Consider the following 21897-nt stretch of genomic DNA (forward strand, 5'->3'; position numbering starts at 1 on the left):
TATCAGACCCTACACTGGTGCAGTGGGTCCTGGGTTCCTCCTGGTGAACACTGCCCAGACTCATGTGGTGGGAGTATGAAGCCAGTTTCTGAAGGATGAAGGAATTGATACCATTGAATTGTCCCCACACTTGCTTGACCTTAATCCCATAGAACACCTTTGGGACATTTTATTTTGGTCTATCCGACACTGCCAGGTTGCACCTCAGTCTGTTTAGCAGCTCAGTGATGCCCTGGTCCAGATCTGGCAGGAAATACCCCATTGTCTGGAATGCATACAAGCACGTAGGGACCATACAAACTGCTGAGTACCATTTTGAGTTGCTGCAATGAAATTTCAGCAAAATGGACCAGCCTACTGCATCAATTTTTCACTTTGATTTTCAAGGTGTCTCTGAATTCTGCCCTCTGTAGGTTGATAATTTTCATTTCCATCAAACAATATAGCATCCTTTAGTTCCTAACACATTACTCAGTCCATATCCATATAGGTATCCAGCATGATATTTTTCGCCATTGAGATCTAAAGTGTTTTCAAAGTGTTCCTTTAATTTTTTTTTAGCAGTGTATATATATATTTGTGTTCTTAGTATTCAACACTCTGCAAACCTGGTTGCCAGGTTCCGCATTAGGCTTATAAAGAATAGTGTTTATAGCCTCCGACTCACTGAAAGGGATCTGCTCATCTTAGGGAGAAGCAACTCAGTAAAATATCAAGTAATAGTTGAAGGGGAGGAATTCCACATAAGGGGGCCTGCATGCAGACTTGTCAATCTCGACCTGTCAATCTCTGTGTATGTAAATGTAGTAATGGGAAATGTGGGACAACAAAGCTCCACTAATACACTAATAATGCATGGGTAGATTTGTTTCAGAAATTATAAACAAAACTCTACCATTAGCCTAAACAGTTCTCACTTTTAGACTCTCCAATTACTGCACAGCTAGTAAAACTTTATTTTTTATTATTGTTTACAGGCAATAGTTCTGAAATAAAGCCTTTAGCTTTTTTTTTTCTAAAAGCTTATTGTGTACTTATTGACAATTCTTTCATTTGCTTCCAAACTGTGGTTTTTTCACATTTTCATTTTGCTTGTCATGAATGGGTAAGAAGTCTTATGGACTCCTATACTGGTTTGCTGAGTTCGGCAAAGTTACAGATACCCCTCTCCCCAAAATCCCTCCCCCCACCACTACCAGAGCCACACCTTCTTCTTGATACTGCTGGTGCAATACAACTCACTTGGCCTAAAATGGAAGACTGTTGTTTTGAGATCAGGGCTATGCTATATTTGGCCCACTTCCTCTGGAAACACTATTGCATTTCTGGTGCTTATAGTGGCTGATATTATTAAGAGCTCACTGAAACTCTTGGCAAACAGGATCACTTGAACATTACAGGCAAATTGCTGTGTGGGTTTTAGATTATTTGTAATCTCAGTTGAAGAGAATAGTAGACAGCCAGTATCTACATGATGCTTATGAAATTATAAACTTGTATACAACGCAGCACATCACTTCAGTGATATTATAATATTTTCTTTAATTTTGCCTAAAGAGTCATCCATGCTTTATTATACTGTATAGAATATGCATGAATCTCTAAAGATGTCAGTGCATATTGCATAGCTTTTGTTAATCTGCATAACTGATCTCTATGTAATGAATCAAATCATGTCAAATCCGTTGGCAAGGTTTAAAATAGCTGGACAACTACAATAAGGACTTGAAGATGGGTAACCAGGAAAATAGTATCACATCTACTACACTTAATAAATAAAGACTAGAATCTAAATTTCTATGATTTTGTTAGCAGCAAATCGTACTTTGCATTCAGTTGTGAAAGGATATCCACATATCACACACTGCATTTGTAGCAATGGGAGCATTAAACCATCAAATATCTTTCTCTGTGCAATGAGAATTATATAAGTTCCAAAGCCAAAACTATGCGTTTTTAATTTTAGACAGCCAGCTCTATCCCTGCTGAGGAAATTTACTCTATATGTCTATTCTAGTGGCCATTGCCACTTGCAAAGGAAGTGAGGGAAAATCTTAAATCTTGAAATGTCATTAGAATAGGAATAAACTTATAATGGGGGAACTTGCTGTGATAACTGTCTACGGTGGGATTTTCCTCACTTTGGAAGTAATACTTTTAGCTGTCTACGGGGCAGAAAGTGGAGTAATTCCCTCCAATGAGACACAGACATGAAAAAAAAAAAAAAAACTGACAGAGATTCTAACCATTCCCTAATCGATCCAAAATGCAACAAATGATTTTGCTTTAGAGATTTAAAAAGCACATACGTGCAAATGATATCTTTAAAATCAGAAAACTCTGGCACATTAAAAAGATTGATAATTTATATAAAGACAGATAAATTAAATGAATACATAAATAACATTAATATATTGACAGAACTGTTACCTCTATATCCATTGTTGGATATTTACGACCCTTATTTTTTCCAAGACATTTTGTTTTACCACCTTCCAATAACTGGCACCAGAAGCCCTTTTCTGGACTAAACCTAGGGAAGAATATTATTAAAAATGTCAATGATTTTTAATACCATTTTTAGGTTACTAACAGTTGACTATTGAAGTCATGGTTGGATTTATCACAAGAAATCAAAAAAAATTACACAAAAAATGTGGGATAGTGAGCTATGATGTGATAATCATTTAATTATGTTTTCATAGCCAATTGAATAGAGGGCACAGCTAGGTAAATGCATAAACACAGTTTAAAACAGATTCATTCATTTGAATTGCCTACAAATGCTTACAATTATGCTTTCACAATACTTTCCACATATCTGAATGACTACTGTTATAAAGGGAGCATTTCAAGTAACCTTTTTTTTTTTTTTTTTTGTAATAAAAGCTAGTTAGTGGTGCAGTATGGTTTGGTAAACACTAGTGAAAAGAGGTCTAATATTAAGGTTGCAAAATGTTTGGTTCTTTAAGAAGTCTTGGGCCAGTGTGGGAACTGAACCTTGTTTCACTAGGCACACCTTCCTGCAGAGTGAAACAATCTATGCTGCAAATTGCTGGCTTATGACCAGGCATATGCAAACAATAACCTGGCAACATGCACTAGACTTTTTTTAATGTGTGTTGTGTTTCACTGATGGTAACTGTTGTTATAGAAAGTACATCTACCTATCTCACTGCTCAGTAGTCTTTCAGGGTGATAGAGTTGTCTTACAATATTTTTCATAGTGTGCTATGTTATGATTTGCCAGCCCTTAAATGGACAATATTATTGCACAGAAGCCTGATTTTTTATATTTCACATACAGAAAAACCTCAATTCACCATTTTAATGTACTTAAATGATCAATAATAAGTTTTCATCAAAATCCATTGTGCAGTACGCAAAGTGCTGTGTGCAGTATCCAATAATGCACAGTGAGCGCACCAGATCACCCTTCAAAGCAGAAAACACACAATCTCTAAAAGCTACATTGTGCATTATGTTGTTAGTGAACTAGTAAGAGGTATTTTGGACTTATTTTTACCAATTGAGTATTTCAAAGGGCAAATTAAATAATTGCCCCAGGGACTGAGCATTAACGAATCAATAGCAGAGCATATTTTATATTACTCACTTATCTTCTAGATGAGCAAATAATGAAAAAATTAATATAATTTGATTTCAAATTTTCAATAAAAGTAATAGGGTTTATTTAATATTCCTAATTCACTATACAGTATGTGGAAATAATACATTTAAATAATATAAAAAACATGGTATTTCATTAAACGAACAAAAAAACAAAACAAAAAACAAATCTATCAAAAGACAGCTAGCTATTTCTTGTTTTATTATTAACATGAAAATGTGCAGTCTGATGTTAGATTTTTAAACCTTACATACAAACAAAAACAGAAATCTGTATTTAATGATGGAAAACACCCATAAAAATACAATTGTCTGTTTTGTAATATTCTTACCCTAAGCAGATCTCATTAAGGGTCTGTCAAGAATACGCTTGCAGTTTTATTACAAGAGATCTATTTAGATAATTAAAACAAATTGAATAATAGATGGAAAAGTACTGACACATTTTTTTAGAAATATTCCACCAAGCATTGTTGAACCAACAGCTTTACAAAACTTTACAAAAATTTGTTTTTAAATTATTAACACTCACCAACAACTATATTTACACAGAGCTGATCAATTATCATGCATCTAATAACTGACAAGACTATACATTCCCATTTAAAGTGTGTATATACATCCAAATATTCTTAATGCTTTGATTAGAGAGGTGAATGGTTATAACAACTGCTGAATCATTTCTGTTGACTGTATCCTCTTGGGAATATTTCCCTTCACTTTCTGTCCTGGAGACACACCAGGAAGAGAGAGGATTTTTTTTTCTCAGACAGTTGCCATCGGAACAGGTGTGCCCATTAGAAGAGTTGCCCTCACCTCCAGCTCTGGTGGCAACTATAAATTTCACATCAGTCTCTATCTCATTAACAAAGATCATCAGGACAAATAGAGGTAGTGAATTTCCTCAGAGGTGGCATGAACAGTAATATTGCTCCAGATGAAACCATGAGGTTGGTGGCATAACTAGTAGAGGTGGAGCCTGGTGGTCAGATTCTTTCACTACAAAGGCACTTTTGTTGTGTATGTCACTTTGGAACTGCCGGAGAATATTGTAGAGCCAATTTTGAAGTAGCCACATTGGAAGGATACTACACTTTGTGCAGAGCGTGTCTGACACTTAAACGGCATACCAGAAATTGTTAATGACCGATGTGCAGCCATAAAGGAGAACTGTACTGCATGCAAGGTGTGTTTGACTCCCTGTAGGGTCTAACAAGGAGGTGAGCGTGCATTGCACTTTATAGAGTAGTGTGGAGTCTCAGTGAAGCACGTTTGATTAGAAAATTTATTTTTTGCACCTTATAGGAATTTTGTGCACTTTATGAACTTTATTGTATTTTGATTTAGTTCATATATTTGGTTCATCGGCAATGCTATCACATTTTATTACATGAACAGCAATAAACAGCAATAAAACCCTGACATTGGATGGGACAGAAACAAACACTTATGTTCTAACCAATGTCTATCCTTAAAGCAAATATAAAGTCTTGTTTTTTTCTAAAATAACAAACATGTAATATCAGCTCTGTGCAGCAGTTTTGCACAGAGAAGCCTGGATCCTCCTCTTCACAGGTCTCACGCCAGCGCTCCTGGCTCTTCCCTCCTGCTGGGTACCCCCAAAGCAAGCAGGCACGCTTCCCAACCGTGGCTCTGTGTGTCCTTTCACACACAGAGCTGAGACTCAGGTCTGCCCCCGTCTCCTGATTTGCTCACTGGCTGTGATTGACAGCAGCGGGAACCAATGTCTGGATCGAGAGGGGGCTCGAGTAAGTATTATGAAGCTTGGGGGTCTGCTTCACACAGAAGGTTTTTTACCTGCATGTATAGAACACATGAAGATAAAAAAGCTTGTGTCTTTACAACCACTTTAACTAAGAAAATTCCCTGTGTTAGCATGATCTTTTTGAAGCATGCAACTTCGGTAGCATGATGCTCTTGGTACCATGTTCTGACAGTATTATGGACCTCTTGGTAATATGGCAGCTATGGAAGCATATATAGACCCTCTGGTAACATGTCATCTCTGGTAATATGACATTAATAATGTTGTGCCTGTAGTAGAATGGTAAGTTGTATCTCAGGTAACTACATTTGGGAGCATGACCCCACTAGTAATGTCTCCTTGTGGAATGGAACTCCTGCTAGCATTGCACATCTAGTAATCTGCCCTTCTGGTACCATGGTATGGTAATGTGATCCCTCACTAACCACATCTAGTAGTAGTCATATTTTGAACTGGATTTGATTTGTAATGTTGATGTTTTGCGCTTTTGCAAGCAGTTTCTTTAGTTCTAATGAATGGCTAACTAAGCACATCAGTAACTTTCTGTCTTGGATCATAGTTTGGTCTTTTATAAGTTTTTCAAACTAACAAAATTGGCCCCATGGTAACATCTCTGGTAAGGTGACATTGATTTTGGTAGTATTTCCATATTGCCATTTCTTCATGTTCAGATCAGTATTTCAGAGGGTTTACTGCATGAGCACTACATTATTTTTCTGAAAACAAGTGAACCAAGCTCATGCATTCATATCTGATTGGAGCTGATCTTGTTTTGTTATTTTCCATTTATTTTCATATTACTGTTTTTATAATCATAAATGTAAGAAAGTGTTGGTACCCCCCAAATGGTACTAGTCTACCCCACCAGGCATATGCAAACATGTGGGTCCACAGCTTATTTACACCAGAGGGGTGCCCAACAAAAATGTTTTTCTTTTATATAACACAACTTAGGCCTACATAACACAATAATTAACAAAATTGATCACCACTGACTTAATCTGTAGCAAACTTAAGGTGGCCAAATTACAATTTATAAAATAGCATTCTGCAATATACAGTTGTTCCATTTTTAATGTTAGATTATGCACATTTTAAATAATTTTGCTTTTGGTAGTGTAGCGAGTGCCGTTAAACCCGCCCGCGGCCCTGCACCTCCTGCCGGCCGCTGCTGGGACTGACACAAACGCTGACAGGCTCCCTGCAAAGAGAACGCTCCTGTCAGCGGCTGCTGGGGAATTCCTCCTCCCTCTCCTCTCACTGTGCAGTAAGTGAGAGAGACTCAGTCAGGGCTGGGCTCAGCCCTTCCTTTTCTGAGCTGGATGCTCAGCTGTAAGGTGAGTGCCAGCTCCTATCTCTCCACAGTGACTCACCTGTTGATGATATCCTGCTCATCAGTCCTGCTTACTTAAGCCGTCCAGCCCAAATTATCTCTGCCTTCGCCTGGTCAACATCACAGAGATTCTCTCTTGTGTGTCTGTTAAAGACTTGCTTGGCTGACATTCCTTCTGGCTCCAGATCCTGATTACTGTTCCACAATGCTGATTCCTGGCTTCCTGAATTTCTGGCTTGTCTGACTATCCATTCAAGTATGATTTAACTGTACTTCTGTCTCGGTCTGATTAATGGTTTCTGACAGATTCACAGACTCTGCAGCCTGATCTACTCCATCCCCTGCTTCCTCATTGACAGGGGCTAGGGAACCAATGGAACTTCATTGTAGAGGAGCAAAGAATTGTGGGACATGTAGTCCCCAACATAGGCAGCCCCATAGTAATTCCTGGGGACAGAACTACACAGCCTAGCATGCCCTGGAGGAAAAGAAAGAAAGAACACCAAGAGGCTGCCTGGGAGCTGGAGAGAAACCATGAGGCAAGGTAGAAGACATAGGGGAGAGGTGCTGCCTCCCGGGTTGGTGTGCCATTCCTCCCACAGATCCACGGCCGGTCAGGGACACCCTGCCTGAGAGGGGGATTCTAGGTGCATTCTTCAGGTGCACCTGTACAGACACTGTGAAGTATTCCGGTTGTAATGTAGCCAGTCGGGCTACCTGAAGACATTCTCCTTTGGGCACTGGTCGCAGGATAAGTGAGCAGGCACTTACCAATCTTACAGAGACACTGCATGCAGACAATGTTGCCTGTTTGTTTTGCCTACACCAGCAGAACACTGGGCTGCACTCATCCTCTGCCAGGCAGTAAAATTGTTCTATTTGCTCCAGGAGTTCCACAGTACACTTTGCATCATTCCTGCCAAACAGGAGTCTAAGTGCATGGACTAAAGTAGCTAGCTGAATGTTCAAGGCCTTCTTCTTCCAAGGGACTGAATTCACTGGTGCATACGGGCACACACATACACCCAGGGCTCCTAATATATAGCGAATGAGAGGGTTGAGGGGAGTTACATTATTGAACCAAACTAGGTACAGTGTTTGTGGTTCTTTGGGCCTGTGGTATCAGGGGACAGAAGGGAGAGGTTTGAAATAAGAAAGAGTCATTCCTCTGCTCTTCTCCTACCTGGGCTCATAAAGCCCAATTTAAAGAGGAAGTAAACCCTCTGAAAAAAAACAAAAACAAATGCACCCTGCAAAACAAAGGCATAATGAGCTAGTATGCATAGCATACTAGCTCATTATGAATTACTTACCTGAGATCGAAGCCCCCGCAGTGGTCCTCCTCCGTCACCGCCATGTCTCTTGGAGTGGCTTCCCCTTCTCCGTCACTGCCATGTCTCTTGGAGTGCTTCCATGCGGACTCCGACTGTGTGACTGGCCGGAGCCGTGATGATGTCACTCCCATGCATGCGCGCAGGAGCCGCCAGTGGCATGCGCTGTAGACATCGGTACAGTCTTTTTTGCAAATATCTCCTAAACCACATAGGTTAAGAAGATATTGCAAGCACCTACAGGTAAGCCTTAATCTAGGCTTACCTGTAGGTGAAAGTTGTCACTAAAGGTTTACAACCACTTTAACAACTTCCCCCTTCCTGATCAGACCATTTTTTGCGATTCTGCACTGTGTCCCCCTTTAAATTGATGTCTTTTTTTCCCACAAATAGAGCTTTCTTTTGGTGGTATTTGATCACCTCTGCGATTTTTGTTTTTTGCGCAATAAACAAAAAAAGAGCGCCAATTTTTACCTTTGCCCGGTGGCTGTGGGGGTCTGTGGGCGGGGGGATTATCAGGATCTGGAAGTCCCCTTTAACAAGGGGGCCCCCAGATCCCACCCCCCATGTGAATGGGTAGGGATAAATTGTACCCCTACCCATTCACCAAAAAAAGTGTCAAAAAAGTAAAAACGACAGGAGACAGCTTTGGACAATTGCTTTATTTAAAAAAAATAAGTGTCCCGCGATGTCCATCCATCTTTCACTTTTATTGTTTCACTTTAAGCATTATTAACTACTTGCCAACCGGCCCATAACCGAATGATGGCTACAGGGCAGTTGGATAACTCTGGGAGGGCGTACAGTGACGTCCTCCCAGAATCCAGCTCTCGTGCTCCCCCTGGGGAGCGCACCCGAGAACATCCATGACCGCTGGGTCCTCTGCATCATGGATCACGGTAAATGGCCGCTGATAGCGTCCGTTTAATGACGGAGCGATCACATGTACACAAACCGGCATCAAGAAACTGGTGTCGCTTCTTCTCTCCCTTCTGTGTACCTATCGGTAAAGTGTGAGCGGAGAGGGGAGAGAGTGGATGCCAGCAGCGCTGTGGGCTGGATCTGTAGTGCCCACAGCTCTGCTCTGTGACAATTGCAGTCACATCCATCCCTCCATGCTCAGCCATCCCTCCATACTCTGCAATATCCTGCCATACCCTGCCATACTTAGTCATACTCTGCAATACCCAGCCATGCTCTGCCATGCTCAGCCATACGCAGCTGTACTCGGCCTCTGTATGTGACCAGGCTGTGGAAGTCTCACACATCTGGTATCACCGTACTCAGGAGGAGTAGGAGAATCTGTTTTGGGGTGTCATTTTTGGTATGTGCATGCTATGTGTTAGCAATATTGTATAAATGGACAACTTTGTGTTTAAAAAATATGCGTTTTAACCACTTCCCTTCTGCTGGCTGTCATATGACGTCCTTGACTTTGTGTGGAGATATCTGAATGATGTCTGCAGCTACAGGCATCATTCAGATATCAGCTTTTTCAGCCAGTGTTTCCCTACACCATAAGAATGATCATAGTGGCTGTTCTGCTGCTTGATCGTTCTAATGAGTGGACACACCCCCCTCCTGCCACCCTCCGGAGCTTCTACTGACTCACTGTTATGATTGAAGCCAGGATAGTTTTTTTTTTATTATATTTTTTTCAGGCTTCCCAGCCTAGAGGTGAGATGTGGGTCTTATTGCCAGAATCTTTTTTTATTTTTTTATTTCAGGCTTCCTAGCCTAGAGGTGAGATGTGGGGTCTTATTGACCCCATATATCACTGTAAAGAGGACCTGTCATGCCATATCCCTATGACAAAGAATGTTTACATTCCTTGTAATAGGAATAAAAGTGATACAAAAATTTTTTTGGGGGAAAAAAGTGTCAAACTAAACTAAATAAAGTAAAATGAACAAAACAATGAACAATGAACAAAAAAATAAATAAATAAAGTGCCCCTGTCCTCGTGTGCTCGCATGCAGAAGTGAATGCATACGTAAGTCCCACCCACATATGAAAACAGTGTTTAAACCACACATGTGAGGTATCAATGAAAACATTAGAGCAAGAGCAATAATTTTGGCCCTAGACCTCCTCTGTAGCTCAAAACATGTAACCAGTAAAAAATTGTAAAGAGTCGCCTATGGGGATTTTTAAGCAGCAAAGTTTGGCGCCATTCCACGAGCGTGTGCAATTTTGAAGGGGGACATGTTAGATATCTATTTACTCTGCATTAGGCTAACTTTACTGTTTTGTTTTTTTAAAGCACAAAACAGGTTTCTTTAAAAAAAAACGTTCAAAAAATTACTGCACAAATACCGTGTGAGATAAACTACCGCAACGACCGCCATTGTATTCTCTAGGGTCTTTGCTAAAAAAATATATAATTTTTTGGGGTTCTATTTAATTTTATAGCAAATAAATGATGATTTTTACATGTAGGAGAGAAATGGCAGAATTAGCCTGGGTGCTCCAGAACACCTGCAGGTGCTCCCTGCATGTTGGGCCTCTGTATGTAGCCACGCTGTGTAAAAGTCTCACACATGTGTTATTGCTATACTCGGGAGTAAAAGCAGAATGTGTTTTGGGGTGTAACTTGTGGTATGCATATGCTGTGTGTGAGAAATAACCCGCTAATATAACAATTTTGTGGAAAAAATAAATAAAAAAAATCTTGATATTGCAAAGAATTATGGGAAAAAAATGACAATTTTAAAAAACTCACCATGAATCTTTCTAAATACCTATGAATGTCTTATTTCCATAAAGGGGTCATTTGGGGGGTATTTATACTTTTATGGCATGTTAGGATCTCAAGAAATTATATAGGCCATCAGTACTTCAGGTGTGATCAATTTTCAGATATTTGCACCATAGCTTGTGGACTCTATAATTTTCACAAATAATATATACCAATTTGTACTTAATTTTACCAAAGATATGTGGCAGTATAAATTTTGGCAAAAATTTATGAAGAAAAATGACTAATTTGCTAAATTTTATAACAGAAACAAAAAAAGATTCATTTTTTTACAGAGTTTTCAGTATTTTCTTTTATAGCGCAAAAAATAAAAAAACCCAACGGTGATTAAATACCACAAAAAGAAAGCTCTATTTGTGTGAAAAAAGGGCAAAAATTTCATATGAGTACATTGTTGTATGACTGAGTAATTGTCATTCAAAATGTGAGAGCACCGAAAGCTGAAAATTGGCCTGGTTAGGAAGGAGGTTTAAGTGCCCAGTGGTCAAGTGGTTAAAATCACTGCTTCCAAAAAAAGTCTGTTTTAAAAAAAAAAAAATTGCATTGATTCATGTCCCCTAGGGCAGGACCCAAGTCCCCAAACACTTTTTATGACAATAACTTGCATATAAAATTAGCACTTTTGATTTTTCATGTTCGTGTCCCATAGACTTTAACGATGTTCGCGTGTTCTGCCAAATTTTTGCCTGTTCGCAAGTTCTGGTGTGAACCGAACCGGGGGGTGTTGGGCTCATCCCTAATTATCATATATAGCACTTTATTTTCAATTTCTAGCACTTCAAATATTCTTTCTTTTTATTATATTATTCTTATATAATGCTAACGTTTGTTCCATTACTGGGAAATTTCCCATTAAAGATAATTTCTGTGTTTTAATACAATTTGTGTCTTTTTTACTGTGGTGTTCACATAAACGTTATTGCCAGGTGTGTCAGAGGGCTTGAGACTGTTCATGGGGTTGAGAGGCAGAGTACAGAACCAAATATACTCAAGCCGTTAATTTGGGGGTAACGCTACAGTAGTAAACATACCATTAAAAAATATTACTAAATATTTTATATTATTATTATACCAAACCCCAGGCAGTTATATATTCAATAAAAATACTATAACCCACACCTTACATTCCTTTAAAAAAATAATTAAAGTGACCTTGTCAGCGCAAACATACAGTAGTCACATGACATGGATGACAGCAGGGTAAAACACTGTGCGCAGTGGAGGGCATAGGAGATCAACTTTTTTGTTATCATTGGTCTCTCAGGAGCACATGATTCTGCATAGTATTCCTTTTGGATGGAGCAGAATTTGGCAACACAGACAAAGGGAAAGGTTAATATTTACTCTTATTTTTTGAAGGTATTGAAAAGCTTACTTTAAATGTAACTGACCCTGTTTAAAACTGCATGAATGTGTCTTTATGATGGCTTTCAGTAATCCCTTGTGTAGCAGGGCTCAGACTGGAATAGGGAGGGGCATCACTGATGGCCACTCAGGCTCTACTTATCTGCACAGTGCTGCCAGTTTATCATCTAGAGACAGGAAGAGAGTGTAATGTGATGATCCCATCAATGTAGAGATGCTCTTTAAATATCCAGGTAGGATGGGGTGAGTTGATGACCAAACTCTAATTTAGTGCAGTGCAAAAGAAATAAGTAAGGTCCCTTTACCCTAAATATATGGTCTGGCAGAGGTGCCTGGGTGACTGGCTTTATATAATAAGAAAGTTATTTGGCAAATAGCCAAATGAGGTAAATGGGACTTAAAAATTAATATTTTAAATTTTTAATGACAGTCCTGGTACCACAAGTAGTTGGTTTAGTCTTCTAATTGATCTCTGTAAAATACAAACTTCTACCCAAGTCTGGATTATGCCTTTGATAAGGCACTACTTAGATGTTTTCCACATACAGAGTGTGCAAAATCTGGTGCACAGAGGCAAATCTTGTGGGCCCCCGAGCAAAAGCTGACATGGGGCCCCCCATTACCATCTGCTGCTTTTACAGCATGCTTGTCCTGTCACTTTGTGTAGGTGAAACTGGACACTCGGGGTGCCCAGGATGGGCCTTGGCAGGCCCCTGCATTTACTGAATTACCTACACAAGCTGACACAGCGAGCACCTTTCCCCACTGACACGGTGTAATCCAGAGCAGACAACCTCTGCTCTGAGGAATGGAGACCTACCTGAATAATATGAAAGTTAGCAAAGATCTCAGAGGGTTCAGCATCCCTATTTAAGAAATTAACTAGTAAGGCCAAACTCAATATTAGGGAAAACTTATGCCGCATAGACACGACCGGACTTTCTGGCAGATTAGGTCCGATGGAATCATTCCATCGGACAGTCTGATCGTGTGTGGGATAGTCCAATTGGACCGACAGACCAAATACGAAGCAAGGGCAGCTATTGGCTACTGGCTATTGAACTTCCTTTTCTAGTCCCGTCGTACGTCGTCACGTTCAAAGCGAACGCACTTTCGAACAGACTTTAGTCCGTTCGTGTGTGGGCAAGTCCATTCATTCGGAAGTCCATCGTGACTCAGTCAAAAGTCCGTCGGGAAGACCATCAGACTTTTTCTGCCGGAAAATCTGATCGTGTGTATGCTTCATTAGGCTACTTTCACACTGGGGCCGCTCTGCATTAACAGTAAAGCGCTGTTCATTTTAGAAGCGATCTACTGCTGTTTTTGCGGGGCTTTTCAGCCACTAGCAGGGCGTTTTTAATTCCCAAGGAGGGGTTAAAAATGCCTGTGTTTCGGCGCATCCGAAGTGCTTTTTAGGCACTTTGGAAGCACTGCCCTTTCAATACAATGGGTAGGGGCAGTTTGAGAGCGCTGTATACAGCACTCCCAAACTGCCCCAATGATGCTGCTTGCAGGACTTTTTTCACCGTCCCACAAGCGCACTGCTCCAGTGAGAAAGCACTCGGGTAGTTGTCAGGAGCTTTACAGGTGCTATATTTAGCGCTAAAATGCCTGATAACTGTCTTCAGTGTGAAAGGGGTCTGAGAGAAGGAATAAAACAAATAACGCTGCAAAAATCATGACTACTAGAATATTGCCTTTCTTTCTGAGTGATATATTGAGGAGGTAGACTACCCCTTCGTGCAAGAGGAAATCTTAAAGCAGAACTAATACCATGGATTTAATGGTTTCCCAAAACACCCATTGGGGTGTTCTACGAACATCCACATTTTCTGTGCGTTTGGCAAGCTTTTCACCTGCCGAAAGCACGGTCAATATATTCTTAATCACTTGACCACTGGGCACTTAAACACCCTTAATAACCAGACCAATTTTCAGCTTTCGGTGCTCTCACATTTTGAATGACAATTACTCAGTCATGCAACACTGGACCTATATGAAATTGTTGTCCTTTTTTTCACACAAATTGAGCTTTCTTTTGGTGGTATTTAATCACCGCTCGTTTTTTTATTTTTTGTGCTATAAAAGAAAAAATACAGAAAATTCTGTAAAAAAATTAATTTTTCTTCGTTTCTGTTATAAAATTTAGCAGATTAGTAATTTTTTATTCATAAATTTTGGCCAAAATTTATACTACTACATATCTTTGGTAAAAATAAGTAGAAATTGGTGGATATTATTTGGTCTTTGTGAAAGTTATAGAGTCCACAAGTTACGGTGCCAATATCTGAAAATTGATCACACCTGAAGTACTGACGGCCTATTTCAATTCTTGAGACCCTAACATGCCAGAAAAGTACAAATACCCCCCAAATGACCCCTTTTTGGAAAGAAGAAATTCCAAGGTATTTAGTAAGAGGCATGATGAGTTTTTTGAAGTTGTCATTTTTTCCCACAATTCTTTGCAAAATCAAGATTTTTTTTACTTTTTTTTCACAAAATTGTCATATTATCAGTTAATTTCTCACACACAGCATATGCATACCACAAATTACACCCCAAAACACATTCTGCTATTACTCCCAAGTACGGCGATACTACATGTATGAGACTTTTACACAGTGTGGCCACATACAGAGGCCTAACATGCAGGGAGCGCCATCAGGCGTTCTGGAGCACCCAGGCCAATTCTGACATTTCTCTCCTACATGTAAAAATCATCATTTATTTGCTAGAAAATGACATGGAGAATACAATGGTGGTCGTTTAAACGTTTTATCTCGCACGGTATTTGCGCAGCAATTTTTCGAATGCTTTTTTCTGGAAAAAAAACTGTTTTGTGCTTAAAAAAAAAATTTGTTACATAATGTGAAAGATGAAGTTACGCTGAGTAAATAGATACCTAACATGTCACTCTTCAAAATTGCACACGCTTGCACACAAGGCGACGATTTAATTTTTTTTTACTGGCTTTATGTTTTGAGTTACAGAGGAGGTCTAGGGCTAGAATTATTGAATTATTGCTCTCGCTCTAACGTTCGCAGCGATACCTCACATGTGTGGTTTGAACACCGTTTCCATATGTGGGCGGGACTTACGTATGCGTTCGCTTCTGCATGCGAGCACATGGGGACAGGGGCGCTTTAAAAAAAAAATGTTATTGTTCATTTTACTTTATTTATTTTAGTTTGACATTTTTTTCCCCAAAAATTATTTTTTTGATCACTTTTATTCCTATTACAAGGAATGTAAACATCCCTTGTAATAGGAATATGGCATGACAGGTCCTCTTTACAGTGAGATATGGGGTCAATAAGACCCCGCATCTCACCTCTAAGCTGGGAAGCCTGAAAAAAAAAAGATTCTGGCTTTGATCGTATTGGTGAGTCGGTAGAGGCACCGGAGGGCGGGGGGAGGGGGGGATGTCTATGGCTGGGTATTGCAGGGTATCACCGACTATGGCTGGGTATGGCTGGGTATCTCCGAGTATGGCTGGGTATCTCCGAGTATGGCAGGGTATCTCAGAGTATGGCGTTGCAGAGCATTGCAGGGTATTGGCGGGTGTTGCAGAGCATTGCAGAGTGTTGCAGGGTATTGGCGGGTGTTGTAGAGTGTTGCAGGGTATTGCAGAGTGTTGCAGGGTATTGGCGGGTGTTGCAGAGCACTGCAGAGTGTTGCAGGGTATTGGCGGATGTTGCAGAGCATTGCAGAGTGTTGCAGGGTATTGCAGAGTGTTGCAGGGTATTGCAGGGTATTGCAGAGTATTGCAGAGTATTGCAGAGTAATGACAGGGAATTGAGGGGTTAATTTTCAGTGAGCAGCGATGTGGGCACTGCAGATGCAGCCAACAGCACTGCTGACACTGATCTCTTCCCCCTCCGCTGTACCGATCGGTACAGAGAGGGGGAGGGAGGAACTGGCGTCATAACATGAAGCCGGTTTGTTTACAAGTGATCACTCCGTCATTTGACGGATCGATCAGGTGGTAAACGTCCGCGATGAGCGGCCGTTTACCGTGATCCGTGATGTGCCGGGTCCTGTGGACCCGGCGGTCACGGATGCTCTCGAGTGCGCACCCCAGGGGGCGCGCGAGAGTGGAATTCTGGGAGGACGTCATTTGAAATCCCCCCAGAGTTAAACAACCGCCCTGTAGCCGGGTTGTAAAGTGGTTAAAGAAGCAGGCCGGAAAGCTGGCCACTGCGTCCCTAACAACCATAAGTCATCAGCTGTAAGCGGGCTTTCCCGCTGCCCCCTTGTGACTTCACCGACCAGTGCATGCTGGGTCAGTGATATATATATTTTCTTTTAAATAAAGGAATTGTCAAAAACTGTCTCTGTGTTTTTATTACTATTTGACACAGCACAATTTGTGAAAATATGTATTGTGGAAAATTGAAAACAGATCTAAATAGGCTTTCTAAAAAAAATGTTTTTTTTTTTTTTTAAGAAAGAAGTCTACTTTACCATATATTCTTTTTACAACATTCATTGTTTGCCTGGAGTTCAGCTACACAATGGGGTTATTTACTAAAGGAAAATCCACTTTGCACTGCAAGTACACTTGAAAGTGCACTAAAAGTGCACTTGGAAGTAAAGTCGCTGTAGATCCGAGGGGGACATGCAAGGAAAATAAACAAACAGCATTTTAGATTGCACATGATTGGATGATAAAATCAGCAGAGCTTCCACTCATTTCAGATGTACCCCTTAGATTTAGAGTGACTGCACTTCCAAATGCACTTTCAGTGCAAAGTGGATTTGCCTTTCGTAAATAACCACCAATGTTACCTATTTTTAACTATAGTTAAGATGGACTTGGATTCCTTGGATATTATAGAGGAAATACATAATAAGTATTTCTCCCTTAGCATTTAATAGTTGCATTAATTGGAAAGCAAGTTTATATGCTTACGATTAACCTTTAGTTGCCCTTATTTTAATTATAACATTGCAGACATATAATTATTCCACCATGTCTGTGTAAAATGAGAATGAGAGGTAAAGCCTTTAGAATTTCCCAGTCTACCTATCAATCAGCGCTAGCTAGATGTCACATGTCCTGGCTAAAGCTAAGTACACATTTTGCCAAATTAATCATGTGGCAGCACAGTTGCTTTAATTTTTCTTAGTTTTTATAACTGCAGAACTTACATTATAATGTTTTCCTTAATTCCTCTGGAGGGTACTTTACACAATGTGCTTTGAAAGTGAAGTAGATCTGAGTTTTTAAATTATTCCCAAAGCACAGTTTTGACTGCAATGAGCATATTTTTCAATGACTGAACAAGGCAGACATTGTCCATAAGTTATATATAGTAATACTGAATTATGCGACACTCCTCATTTGATATACATAATGATGCGAAGGCTACTTATGTCAATGTTTAATGGTGCCTCATCAAACAAAGTAAAAGCCAAAAGGGAATATACTTACGTTAGAGTCTCTGAGTAGTTATAATGAGGAGAGACTCCTAGAAATGTTTGAACATCATCCATGACAATAGCTGGATCACTCCTCAGATGTTGCCCATCAATAATTAACAGCTGAAATAACACAATGTTCTAATTAGTATAAATTTTCAAAGTGTTTTATTTTTTCATAACTTGAAATGCAACACCAAGAAAACATACTGAATATGGATTATAAATTAGATGTTGAGTAAGTGTAGTTTTTAGTACTTTACCACTTTTTTCAGCTATGTAGTCAGATACTTGTCTGGACTCTATCATATGTTTTATAAATTAGATGCTGACTAAGTGTAGTGTGTTATTAACAATGACTAAACTGTGCTAAATCCTATGCTCATAGGTGTGCGAAGCCTATTGCATTAGGGTGTGCAACGCAAAGCTCAAACACACATGATATATATATATATTGTATAATGTTGTCAAACGTATTTGGACACCTGCCTTTTCACATGAACTTCAAAGGCATCCCAGTCTTAGTCCATATGGTTCAAAATTTAGTTGGCCAACCGTAGAATAGCTTCAACTCTTCTGGGAATGCCGTCCACTGATTGGAAGCACTGATTGGCACTGGTTGGCACTGGCAGGTGCCACTGATTGACACTGATTGGACGCATGTATTGGCACTGGCAGGTGGCACTGGTTGGCACTCAATGGCACTGGCAGGTGGCACTAATTAGCACTGACAGGTGGCACTGATTGGCACTGACTGGAAGCACAGATTGGCACTGACAGGTAATACTGATTTTTTTCGATTTCGATAGATTTTTTCAAAATGCGGTCAAATTTTTTTCTAAAGAATATCATTTTTCAATTTTTTTTTCTAATTCGAATACAAAACGAATCTATTCTAATCTTTTCTATTTAAATTCGATTTCAATCTATATATGAAATTCAAATTTCTATATGAAAATCAAATTTCGTATAGAATGAAATCAAATTTGAATAGAAAAGATTAGAATAGAAAATAATAGAAAAGAAAAAAAACCAAAGCCACGACCGACCCGCCTCCATGGGACAGTATGACACGTCCTCGCAGGTAACAGTTCTTTTATAACTGAGGTTTGGGGCACATAGTGACATTCCTGGGTGACTCCGCCCCCTCTGACGCATTGGGGACTTCCTCACGTTCCATAGGTGTCAGAGGGGGCGGGGCCACCCGGTTGCAAAAACAGACAAGGGAATATTCCTAATAGGTTCAAAGGGTGATCTTTTAAGTGCCTACAGAACCAGGTTGAGATCCCATGGAGTCACTGGGGAATGTACAGGTTGAACAACGTGAGCAACACTGTGTATGACTAAGGACTGAGAGGAAAAAGGTGTCTGTAATAGAGTTGCTAAGGCTGACATTTCACCCTTGATGGTACTTAAGACCGATGGTTGATCAAGACAAGACTAGATTATTCTTGCACTAAAAAATTCTGGGATAGAATCTCCTTGCCTTGTATCAAGAGAACTAGACTTTCCAGGTGCAATGGTAGACTTTGGAAGAATTAGATTTTCTAGCTTTCAAGTGCATAATTTAAGGGAATCCAGAAGGCTCCTGTTCCTCAGGACCTGGGTTCCAACATCCAGGCTGTTAAAACAGAGAAACAGGGTGGTAAACCAACCCTTAGAACCGAAGACTTGGACAATCTGGGAGGGTACACCAAGAATTTACAAGGAATCTGATGAGGTCCATGTATCACATCCTCCTGGACCTGTTTTGTGCAATGAGAATCACAGGAATGCCATCCATCTCAATCCTGTGGAGCAGGCAAGGAGGGGGTGGCAGAGGAGGAAAGGCATAGATCAGGTTCACTTTCACTGTGAAAGTTATTGGATCCCTGGGCCTGGAGATACACTTGGGCAGCTTGCTGTTGAACCTGGACATCATAAGGTCACCTGCTACAAACACCCTGAAACACCTTTGGGTGCAAAGACAATTCTTGTGCGTCAAATGTTGTCAACTGATAAAGTTCTTCTGTCAATTGGCCATCCTCCACTTGAGTGCCGTGGACAAGGCTAAAACATAGATCTGTGGGACTCCTTGTTCCTTCCTGATGGTTGATGTAAGCCTCAGCCATGGGGTTATCTGACCGGATCGGGTGATTCAGAGGTACAGCATTAAAAGGATAATTGAGAATCTTCCAGAATGTTGTTCAGGAAATTAGCTCCTTAGTGACCAGGTGCCTTGCACCAAGAAGATTTTCAAGACTCCCAAATCATAAGGCTGGCAGGAAGGATTCTTGCAGTATGATGATCCTGAGAATTAGGCTATTTGTCCCATGCAGACATAATGGTGGATTAAATAAAGGCAAATAGACTGCATTTTACAAGTGTGGTTGCAATTATTTTCCCTAGAGCTTAGTAAATGTGATAACCCAATCACATGAAAGTCAAAATGCTTTTTTGAATTTTCTTTATGTTTGATTGGGTATTCTTTGCAAAGTGAAGCTTTACCACATTTACTAAGCTCTGGGAAAAAAACAGTGCAAGATCAGGACTAGGGATCGACCAAACACCCCCCCACGTTTGTGCAAACATGCAAACAAACCCTATTAAAGTCTATCGGACACGAACATGAAAAATAAAAAGTGCTAATTTTAGAGGCTTAAATGCAAGTTAAAAAGTGTATAGGGACTTGGGTATTGCCCTAGGAGACATGTATCAATGCAAAAAAAAGTTTTTTGGGAGCAGTGATTTTAATAATACTTAATGTGAAACAATAAAAATGAAATATTCCTTTAAATATCGTGCTATGGGGGTCCCCTTAGTATGCATGTAAAGTGGCACATCTGACTGATGTGTTTTATAGTGCCACAGCAAAATTACATTTCTAAAGGAAAAATTTTCAATTAAAATTGCTTGCGGCTGAAATGTATTGCCGGCTCACGGCAATATAGATAAAAATCAAGGAAAAAAATTGGCGGATATTAAGGGGAACGCCACGGCAAAATTTTAAAAAAAAACAGCGTGGAGTTCCCCCCAAAATCCTTACTGGCCCTTCAGGTCTGGTATGCATTTTAAGGGGAACTCCACACCAAAATGTAAAAAAATTGGCATGGCCCCCCCCAAAATCCATACCAGACCCTTATCCGAGCATGCAGCCTGGAGGACAGGATGGGGGGATTGAGCAAGCATCCCCCCTCCTGAACTATACCAGGGGGCCCCCAGATACTGTCACCCTCTATGTGAATGGGTAGGGGTACATATTACCCCTACCCATTCACCAAAAAAGTGTCAAAAAGTAAAAACTACAAAAGACACGTTTTAAAAATTCCTTTATTAAATAAATAAATAAATAAATAAGTGTCCCGCAATGTCCACCTATCTTCAATCACTCCACCCGATGGACCCAAAAAATAGAGTAAAGAACTAAAATACTCCGCCTCCATGGGAGGCATCCCGCCTACTGCTGTCTTTTTGCTGTGACAGCTGTTATATAGGCAACCAGATGACCCCGCCCCCTCTGATGGCACATGACGACAGAAGGGGCAGGGTCACTTGGTTACATCACCGGGTGGCCCCGCCCTTGCCTATATAATAGCTGTCACAGCGAAAAGACAGCAGTCGCTGGGAGGCCTGCCATGGAGGCGGAGTATTTTCATTTTTTTCCTATTTTTTTGGGTCCATCGGGTGGCATTGATTGAAGATGGATGGACATCGTGGGACATGACATTGAGGGACAATTTTTTTTCTTTTTTAATAAAGGAATTGTCAAAAACTGTCTTTTGTGGTTATTACTTTTTGACAATGTACCTGATACGCATTCACATAGGGGCCAGGATCTGGGGGCCTCTTGTTAAAGGGGGCTTCCAGATTCTGATAACCCCCCTACCCACAGACCCTCACAACCACCGGGCAAGAATTGTGGGCACTAGGTCCTTGTCCCCATCAACATGGGGACAAGGTGCTTTGGGGGACCCCAAAGCACCCCCCCATGTTGAGGGCATGTGGCCTGGTATGGCTCACGAGGGGGGGCGCTCGCTCGTCCCTCCATCATGTCCTTTAAGCTGCATGCTTGGATAAGGGTCTTGTGTATATACATATATATATACTAGACTGCTTGCAGTGTATATATAGTCTACACTGAATGCAGAGTATATATATATATATATATATATATATATATATATATATATACTACACAGTATATATATATTAATACGCTGCCTGCACTGTATAGATAATCTACACTGACTGCACTGTGTATATATATATATATATATATATATATATATATATA

The 21897-nt window shown here is 40.2% G+C and overlaps 1 protein-coding gene across 2 annotated transcripts in view; it reads right to left on the minus strand.

The window, feature by feature from the left end:
* The window catches only part of LOC143974940 (bifunctional heparan sulfate N-deacetylase/N-sulfotransferase 4-like), a 566687-nt gene that overhangs the window by 13243 nt on the left and 531547 nt on the right, over positions 1 to 21897 (minus strand). For both annotated transcript variants that reach the window (XR_013272301.1, XM_077476810.1), the window contains exons 12-13: positions 17638 to 17747; positions 2431 to 2533 (exon numbers count right to left, since the gene is read on the minus strand). Coding sequence is in view for 1 of the 2 variants with exons in the window: in XM_077476810.1 (XP_077332936.1) it covers positions 2431 to 2533; positions 17638 to 17747 (213 nt within the window). In the remaining variant the exon portion in view is untranslated. The remainder of the gene's footprint in view (positions 1 to 2430; positions 2534 to 17637; positions 17748 to 21897) is intronic.

Source organism: Lithobates pipiens, unplaced genomic scaffold (assembly GCF_037356315.1).
Source record: "Lithobates pipiens isolate NorthernLeopardFrog02 unplaced genomic scaffold, aLitPip1_a1.2 Scaffold_13, whole genome shotgun sequence".
Lineage (NCBI taxonomy): Eukaryota > Metazoa > Chordata > Amphibia > Anura > Ranidae > Lithobates > Lithobates pipiens.